At 40.5% G+C, this 9,959-nt stretch overlaps 1 protein-coding gene across 2 annotated transcripts; it reads left to right on the forward strand.

Annotated features, from left to right (window-relative positions):
- The first annotated feature begins 257 nt into the window (after nt 1–257).
- Nucleotides 258–9,560, forward strand: ETAA1 (ETAA1 activator of ATR kinase). 2 transcript variants are annotated; one of them, XM_032103599.1, is made up of 7 exons: nt 258–516; nt 2,042–2,179; nt 2,445–2,521; nt 3,963–4,081; nt 4,381–6,190; nt 6,410–6,521; nt 8,306–9,560. In XM_032103599.1, exons 1-7 carry the CDS (start codon nt 336–338, stop codon nt 8,419–8,421), a joined length of 2,553 nt encoding a protein of 850 aa, XP_031959490.1. In that variant the 5' UTR covers nt 258–335; the 3' UTR covers nt 8,422–9,560. The 2 variants fall into 2 exon arrangements, with proteins under 2 accessions (XP_031959490.1, XP_031959489.1); XM_032103598.1 differs by having other exon boundaries at nt 4,381–6,521.
- The last annotated feature ends 399 nt before the right edge of the window (nt 9,561–9,959 follow it).

Consider the following 9,959-nt stretch of genomic DNA (forward strand, 5'->3'; position numbering starts at 1 on the left):
TCAGGCCAAGTTAATGGAACGGTCCACAGGAGGGCACATCCCGTCCCTCTGCCCACGGCTGACCTTTTCCTTCCCTCAGCAGAGGGGCAGAAGGTTCTGACCGCCTCACCGGCGGGGGCAGCGCCAGGCAGGAGGACCCGGAGCCGCCTCACGGCCGGGGGGCGGGGCCGCAGTTCTCCGCCGTGCTCGCTCGCCCGCCCGCCCACGCAGCGCGGGGCCAATGGCCGCCCGAGGCGGCGCGGCGGCGGCCAATCGGCGACGGCCTCGCCAGCTGCCCGGGAAAATGGCGGCGCTGGTGGTGGCGGGATGGATGCCGTACCGCCGCAGCGGTCGCCATGCCCGGTAGCCGGCGGAGGGGGTTGTGCCTCAGGCCCGCCGCCCTGAGGAAGCGCAGCGGCGGCGAGGAGCAGCTCACCCGGCAGCAGGCGGAGCTCCCCGGGGAGGAGGGGGCGGTGGAAGGCGGCGCGGGCCGAGGCCTGCCCGCCGGGGAGGCGGCATGCTCGCCCCGCGCTGCAGGTACGGCGGGAGCGGCCCCTGGGGGCCCCGGCCCTGCCCGCCACCTCTCGAACCGCGGGGGAGGGGTGGCCGAGCCGTAAGGAGGGGTTGGTGTGGTGTAAATCTCCGCTCTCCCCGCTCGCGTGCCCTGGGAACGGGCTGTTACTGTCAAAAGTATGCTGAGGCAGCGTGCCCCGGGGGCCAGGCAGGCCAATGGTACCCTGGTGTGCGTTAAGGAGAGCATTGCCAGCAGGTCAAGGCAGATGTTCCTGCCCCTCTGTTCAGCCCTGGTGAGGCCACATTTGGAATACTGTGACCAGTTCTGGGCTCCTCAGGACAAGAGAGATATGGAGCTCCTGGAGAGGGTCCATTCAGAGAGCTACAGAGTTGATCAGTGTTTTGGAGCGTATCTTTTACAAGGAAAGGCTGAGGGAGTTGGGCCTGTTTAGCCTCGAGAAGATAAAACAGAGGGCACATCATCAATGTGTATAAATATCTAAAGGGAGGGTGCAAAGAGGATGGACCAGGTTCTGCTCGGTGGTGCTGAGCAATAGCACAAGAAACAGGCAGAAACTGATGCACAGGAAATTCCACCTGGACGTGAGGAAGAATTTCTTTACTGTGCAGTGACTGTGCACTGGAACAGGTTGCCCAGAGAGAGCATGGAGTTTCCCTCACTGGAGGTATTCCAGAACCATCTGGATGCAATCCTGTGGCATGTTCTCTGGGATGACCCTGCTTGAGCAGGGAGGTTGGACAGGGTGACCCACTGTGGTCCCTTCCAACCTGACCTATTCTGTGATTCCCACAGCAAATAATGATAGCTAACCAAGGAGAGGATGAAACCTGACATGTCAGGGCAAAACATGCTCTAAGAGGTTTCTCGCATAGTACACACATCTTTTAAGTTATTTCTGTACGCTTTCACATCTGCAGAATCATTTCTAAAGGGCAGGGGTGACTAGCTGAGTTTCACATAGGGTTTTAAGTTCACTTACTGATCAAAGGCAGCTGCAAGCAGGTTTTGAATAGCTATATTCCTGCTTTTAATAGTCCTAGCTGGAAAGGCCCAGGAGAGGAAGTATAGACGAATGTAGGTTATGACCCAGAGTAGTTTGGAGGCCCATTAAAATAGTAGTTCAGATCAGAATCTGGGTGAAAGACACAAAGCAAGCAAGAATACAAAATATTTTCTCATACAGGTATCCATAATTTTTGTCTTAATATAAGCTGAAGTCCATGTTCTCTCACGTGTAAGGATTGACATCTTACAATCAGATGCTGAGCATAAAGCTGTCAGCATCATGTAATGTTCTGTAATCTCTGTGATGTAACTGGCAAAGCCAAGAGTCCTGTTCTGTATTTATTGTCTAGTTATGAACAGTATTCCTGTTGTGAGTAAAGGAATCCTGGTGAGTGTGAACTTGATTTTTATTCTTGATGTTCCTAAAGCATCTTCTTTTGTCTTGACCTGTTCTGTGTTCTAAGTGATTGTTGCCTTTTATTTGTTGGTTTTTAATAAGGGCCCTCTTTATTTTTTACACAGAGTCATGTTTACATAAGACACCAAAGAGATCGTTGAGTAGGAAATCCCGAATACCTACTTTCAGCTCTCCTATTAATGACACTGATACACAGCAAGAGATCTTTTGGGATTCTCATTCACCTGTTGCACACAGACTAGGTAATACCAAAATCCAGACTTCAAGACACCTGTTTGAGGCATGCAGTGGGAGTGTAGTAAAAGTTATAAAAGATTTCTTGAAAAAAAGATTCCTTTCTCTTATAATGGTTGTTTGATTTTACTTGCATTAAAAACCCATGAATTCTTCAATATAGTGCTGAATCAAGATCTGATGTTTACAGGTTTATTTGAATTATCTGAGATGTTCTGCACTTCTTAAACTGAATAGATTTCAAAATTTTAAGAAGTTTGTTTGTTTCCATAGGCAATGGAAAAACCAAGCAGTCTACCAGTAGATGCGCAGTAGAAATTTCGGAAATTGTTAATCGTATTGCTCCTCAGGTAATTGTTACTTTCTAAAACAATGCTCTGCATGTGCAGTAATCAAACAGAATAGTGCTTCAGCCTTAGCCTCAGTTTTAGTTACAGTAGTTTCATGGTAAAGAGTTGGTCATGTAGAAAACTAGTTTATAAAACTGGATTGAATTAAAATAGTAAGCGTAGCATTGACTGGTTGCTCTGTGAGTCATGGCTGCTGTAAAAAAAGGACACATGAAGAAACTTGCAGCAGCTCCATTTTAGAAAGGTTTACTTTCAGAATACAAGTTACTGCCTTTGGTCTTAGGAATACTGTTGTGTTTATTTACCCTTAATTACTCATCTGTTAAAAGGTAAGAGTTTCTTCACATACTGGATTTACTTGGCAGTTGTTTTTAAGCATTTTGAACAGTCTTGACTGCTGGTTTACAAGAACAAGACCCAGCTGAGAGATATTTTACCATAATATAAACACAGTAACCTTGCTTCGGTACTCTAAATAATTTTCCTTTTTACGCTAATGTCTCTGCCCTTTCCCTCTTGCCGTGAACCTGATGTCCACTGCCCAGAAAGTGGAAACAAAAGTGCAGTTGCATTTTAAGTGCAAGAAAAGAAGCAATTCCTAAAATAGATCTGTACTATTTAGCTTGCAAAACATGCCTGCTTTTTTGACAGGGCTGTTTAAAATATATTTACTGTTTAGCATATTTGTGAGAAATTGTACTAAAAGAATTGGAAAGTCATTGATAAGGAATGCCACTGCCTTCCTTTTAAATAGTTACAGCTCTGCCATAAATGTAATCTGCTGTTTATGTTCTTTTTTTCTTAAACAAAAATAAATTTAAAAAAAATCCTAAATTTACAAAGAATAAGAGAACCTATTTAAAACTACCCTAGTAGTGAGTAAAGTTCAAATTATTTTTGCTGGCTTACACACAGTAGTTTCCTGCATCCTATTACTCTGCCCCTCTAAACAATTCATCCCTGCAGTATTGTATCTCTTTATTTCAGAATTCAAATTCAAGCCTGAACTCTGAAGCTCTGAAACAATTTCACTTAATTTCTAAATGTCACTTAATTCCATTTAAAGGCTCTTTTTATAAATGAGTTGTAGTGGAAGAAGTCAGAATTTTTTCTGTAAGCATACAGAATGTAATTTATTTTAAGGTCTCTAATCTGTTTGTGCTGTGTTTGTGTTCTACTCCTTAGTAGTATACGGAAGTAAATGAGATCACAGCTTGTAACATGAACATGTGTAAACCTGAAGATATCATTAAAGTGATACAACTATTAGTGGACAATGTTTCAGTAATCTAACTTGACTTGGTTTTGCTCTTATCTGTGGCTTTCAACAGGTTTCATCCAGTTTATTTAGTTTAGCAACTTTTAACTCATGTAAGATATGTGTCTAGTCCAATCCTTATCTGAAATCAGATTTCTAAGCATTATAAATCTAATCATGCAGGATGAAAAAGCAACCTGTAATGAAGGCTCCCTTTTAGGAACATGGATTGGTGAGGATGCTATTCCTTGTACACCTGTAGTAGTAAAAGGGCGAGCTAGGACAAAGTTAAGTTGTACAAGGTAAGTTACAGCTTTCCTTGCCCATCATAGCTGGGCTTTCATGAAAAAGGCTATGTGGTCTTCTATGTATAGTGAACCATGTAATTGTATATTAGCATATAGAATGCTTTTAACTGTGGGCTTGTTATGTCTTCTTAATGGGGTTGCGTGTTGACTGCATATTGAAAGCAGTGGGATTTAGTCATACCTCTGTAGTTGTTAAACTAGAGAATGAACAGCTCACAGGGTCATGTAATTGAACTTGGCTAAACTTTCTCAGCAGCTCTGACTTTATTTTCTGTATTTTCTTTTTAATCCAGAGATCTTAAAATAAAAAATCCCGAAGAGGAACTCATGAAATTGGCTAAGGAGTTTGATAAAAATCTAGTAGAGTTAGATGCTGTTCAGGAACAGGAGAAGCTTGGTCACAACTTCATCCAGACCACCTCAGCGCTTTCAAGTAATTCTAAAGATGAAATAAATATGAAGAACCAGAAATCCCTCCTTGGTGAAAGTTCTGAAACAGATGCTGCTGTGTGCCTGAAACCAGTTGGACAGAGCACTGGCATCCTTGTGGCAGAGCCCTGTCAATCCAGCAGTCAAAAGTCTGTAGACCTTGAGGCTGAAGTAGCCCTTCATGCTCTTTTTGACTGCTCTACCCAGAAGTGCAGTGGACAGTTGAGCCAAGGGCTGTCAGATATTTCTTTAAATAGTAGTTTTCAGAAAATTAGAAGTACCCTGGAGGAGGAGAACCTTCCTGAGAAAACTGAAGACACGCAGTGTGGTAATTCAGAGGCATATCAAAAAGATACTCTGTTTGCAGTAGGAAGCGTGGACCAGACTGTACCAAAGCCTGATAATTACACCTTGACAAAAAAAAATCCTCCTTCTTTGAAGACACAATTGGTGGCCTCCACTAAGCTTGCAGGAGTAGTTAATGATGACTTTGATGACTGGGATGCAGATCTTTTGGCAGATGACTCTTTTGTGATGCAAATAACCCAAAATCCTGAATTGATAAATACTGAAGAACCACCACAAATTCCTGCAAATCCATTTGTGCGTGATTTCAGTGATGCTGGCAGAACAAAGCAAAGAAGTAGTGGCAATTCAGTAACTCTTTTGGGGACTGTAAGCAAATCTAACAGTTTGCAATATTCACCTTTGAAACATTCTAGTAAAAACTCACAAAATGTTGTAAAATCCGTGTCTTTGCAAAAGCCATGTAAGACAGAAAACTCAAAGACAGAGACTAAGGCCTTGCATGGCAAATGTGATGTTACACCAGATAAAATTAATTCTGTTTGGAAAAGTGCCCAAAACAGTGATTTGAACTATATTCCTGTTCCAATGCAATCTGAAGTGAAGAATGGAAATGAATCTACTAAGCCTAAAAGTGATGGTCTTCCTCTTTTTCCTTCAAGATCTAATCCTCATAGACAACCAGCAGGAAAACCTGGGAATTACACTCATACTATTTCCTGTCAGTCATCCAGTGTTTCTACCAATATGAAACCTAATGATCTAACCAAAGTGGTTAACCAGGCTAATACAGGTCACTCAAATCAAGTTGATGTACCAAAGAAATGTCCTCTGTCATTTGATGACTGGAATGAACCAAAATTCTCTGATGAGATACTAGATATGTTTTGTGGATCCGATAGTCTTTGGGATGCAAACTATGAGGACGATGAATTGTTATATCAGGTGTGTGATGATATAGAAAAGCAGACTCAGAGCCAGGACGTTAAACAAGGAAATGAAAAAACTAAAACTATACAAGGAGCCAGTGTTAATTCCAGATCAAATGCTGATAACAGCTTCCCAGCATCTAAACAAGGACTACCTGATCTCCTCTTGGGACAAAAAACAAATGCAAAACAGGAGGCTCTCTCACTAAATGATTCCTGTAGGAATTCATCAAAGGTGGTGCATGGGTTGGCCGCAACAGGTCATGTAGTGAATTGTAAGAACATCTCAAATCCTCTGACTGTGATCTCAGGTCCTTCTGTGGAGTGTAAATACACACTGCCTAAAAACTGTCATCAAGATTCTGAAGATACCTCAAAGACTGTTTCAGGGAAATGGTACAGGTCAAATTCTGTGCCAGCAGGAGAGACAGGTTCTGAAGTAAGTCCTGCTAATGCAGTAAATATTTTTAGTAGCAAAGCACTTGACAGCTCACATTTCTTGTATAATGCGGGAAAGATTCCAGGTAGCAGCTCTGGTAACAAAACTTCACTTGTGCCTTCAAAGTTTAAGTTCCGAAAGATTAACAGTTCTCAGGGTGGTCTTCGTGTAGGGTCTGAAAATCCAGGGAATCATTCTGGCATTGGAATTACTCTGCAGGGTTTGGAAGGAAGCAAGAAACAGGTGAATGCAACTTTGCACAGCAAGCTTGACAATAAGAAACCACCTTTCAAGAGGCACCTTTCAGAGTCTTTTGCACAGACTACATCAGGTATTTGTCTTTATTGTATCACTGTTAGACTGTTACTGTTTGTTTCCTTACTGTCAGAGAAATTTGCATTGTATTGCCACTTAAAATAGGCTTCAATATCATCCATTCAGTTAAGGTGTTAGCAAATGTTCTAAGAAGAATCTGGAGGTTATTTTCTCAAAAATGGAATTGTCCTGATGCATATCTTGAATTCCTGTAGTTAAGGACACCTGTTTCCATTCCACTTCTCTAAATACTTCACACCCTCTCTCCATAGACACTCAGATTCTCGAGGATCAAGTATAGGCTGATGCAGCATTCAGCATACTATTTTCTTAAACTGTTACTTAAAAATACTGTTATTTTGATGCATAGTAAAACCCCAGTTAATGATGGGACAGGGAAAGAAGACACCAGGTGATATGGAATACCAGTTTCTTTATATTACTGTACACCTGGAATTTGGACCCTCAAATCACTTGACGCTTTTCAGAGCTCAGCCTGTATTACTGTTTGCTCTGTAGCTGAAATTGGCAGTGAAATATTCTTGTGTTATCAGTCTAAACACTAAGATGCCCTTTCATCCAGAGGAGAGCTCAGTCACTTCTTTATTGCCAGGCGGCCATCAGTAATATTCCATGCTCAGTGTTACTTACTGGGGAAATGTAGAACTAGTCAAGTGCCAGTCAGTCTTATTTTCACTTGATGTCACAGCTTGGCAAAGTTTTAATCAATATTCATTCTGATAAAACATGCCTTTAAGAGTGTCCTATATCAACTTCCATTTTCAAGAAACACTGTTGCAAAAGCAACAAAACTATTAATTATTGAAGAATGAGTATTATATCTGTTTCCTCCCCAGAAGAGAAGCATATAAATTGAAAGTAGCTATTTTGGATTATAAGGGGGAAGGAAGGGGAGGGATAACTAATTATTCTATGGAATGTTCTAGAGAGTAAAGGAATTTAAAAAATAGCATAGATTTCCTTTACAGATAAACAACAACTACATCTTAAATTTTGAGGGAAAGGACATTAACCAAAAAATGGATGTTAAGTGATCCTTCCAAAAATTGCTGTTTAATTTTTCATGGATGCTTTTTTGTGAGAAGCAAATATACCCTTTGTTTATTTATTCAGTTTGAATACTTATTAAAAATAGATTAATTGGAAATTGGTGTATAAAAATGGTAAAATTACTGATATGTGCAGGGAGTATTCCTGTTGGTTCCAATAAGGTCAGGATTTTATAGTCTAGGAATTTATAGTTCTGTAACACACCATATAAAATGCTACGCCTAGCTATCATGTTCTTGTCTCCTTTGCCAGTTTTTATTGCAACTTTTGACCTTTTTTCAACCTATCTTGTTTTATTTGTGTGACACCTGTACTGTATCTGACCCCTGTGTCTTTACCATCTCCATGTCCATATCTCTGCCTAACTCACTAAATTGTAGAGCCTTTTTTCGTTCTGATAGCCTTAATTTTCTTAACCCATCGCTATCTTCTATGTTGACTCCTGATGTCATAAGGTTCACCTGAAGGGCAGCCAAGTGAAATTTCCTTCAAGCAAATGTGTGCATCCCAGTGTTGTCATTGGGAGGTAGTAATCAGTAGCACTACAAAGGTCATGCATCTTACCCTCTTCCTGCCTTGGGGACAGGATAGATGAGCCATTTTTAACTTGGGTGCCTGGTATGTCAGAATAGTGTGCTCCTGCCATAGATCTTCAAACACTGAAAATGGCTAAGTTAAAATACATATTGAACAAACCTGAGGCTTCTAATAAATGTTTTTTATTTACAGTGTCTGTGGTAGAACAAAAAAATAGAAAATGTTCTCAAGAAGAGATTGAAAGAAAAAAACAAGAAGCTCTTGCACGAAGAAAATCCAGAACACAGGCATTCTTTAAAGATGCTTGAACTTGGAGTTTATTTTGTCTGTGGAGTAAGCTTTTGGTAGGGAAATACTGTAATGCTAGAAGACACTTTTTTAACTCTGTTCACAGCTATTGATGGCAAGCTTTTTCTGTTTTCCAGTTTAAAAAGATGAGGACCTGAACCATAACTAATACTCTGGAGGTACTTAGTTTTAGTTAAAAACTATCAGTTATAAATGTGTAGTCCCAAACTACCTTCAGCTAGATGATGATTCTATTTGAGTTCACATGTTGAAATGATATGGCCTGAAAATCATGAAAGTATTGGTATACACATATAATGAAGGCATCAGAAACAGACTGGATGTGTTTTGGCTGTATTACTGCAAGTATTCTGATCTGTAAGAAGACTCACAAGTACACACAGGCTAAGAAATACTAATGTTTGCTCTCAGGTAGAAGAAAGTTTTAAAATTTTGGGTTAAATTGACAATCTAGGTAACATCCAATGCCGGAAAACTAATGGAAATGAGCAGACTTTGGAAAGTGTGCTTAGTTTGTCTCTGTTACCTGAGGTAAGAATTGTACATAGAGAAGGAAGAATTTAATATAAAAGTTTCATTAGGTGAAAAAGTGTCCTTCAAAGGACATGTTATATTTTTTCAAATCCTTTCAGGAAGAATTGGAAATACCCTAAGGAAATCGGACCACCTTTTTCTAAACGCACATCAGCAAGCCAATTAAAAAAGGTAGCCTATACTATTTTACCAAACCATGAGCAATATATAATACACTAGGTGAAATCTCAACAACTATGCATCTGTTTAGCCATATGGGTTGTACATATTTTCAAACTAAAGGTTGTTAAAATATAAAAATGCAATGTCATGTCAGCTTAACAGGGGCTGATAGAATTTTTGATCTGATAGATGGGTGTAGAGCTCAGACTGCAAAAACTGCCTCTGGGTAAGCTGCAAGATATTTTTCAACTGAGAAGTGCTTATATATAAACATGTGACACTATGAAAAGTGACTGTAATTTTTCTTTGTAAATAATAACTTGGAAATGTTCCTCCAAAGGTTGGAGGAAGCTTTTGGTTTCTGTAATATGCTGTTTTTGTAGCTCTTAAAAATGTAAGTATTGTATATTTGTAAGTCATCATTAAACTTCTTTTTTCACATTTTTCTTGTCTGTTTTTGAAAATACTATACTACAGAAACTGGTAAAAGAGAGTGAAACGGGAATTCCACATGGACTTTACCTGAAGTCCTCACTTGGTAATTTTCCTAGTTACTCAGTGCCTGAATTTTCTACCCATAGTGGTGACAAAGTGCTTCCTTTGATCCATTTAAACTAACAGTCCTTGATGGACAAACTGGTTCAACACACAACCATCTGCAGTGCAGTCCTGAAATACTTAACTATACTGGGGTCTTTTTGCTTGTATTAACCCCTGTGGTTAGTGTCAGCTGATTAAGGACTCTGAGCCCCAGCAGCGCCAACGACCATGCAGGTACCCAGTAAGCATTACAGTCTGTGGCTGCAGCTCCCTGCCCTGCTACTGTTGTGCAATATATGAT

The sequence above is a fragment of the Corvus moneduloides genome, chromosome 3 (assembly GCF_009650955.1).
Source record: "Corvus moneduloides isolate bCorMon1 chromosome 3, bCorMon1.pri, whole genome shotgun sequence".
Classification (NCBI taxonomy): domain Eukaryota; kingdom Metazoa; phylum Chordata; class Aves; order Passeriformes; family Corvidae; genus Corvus; species Corvus moneduloides.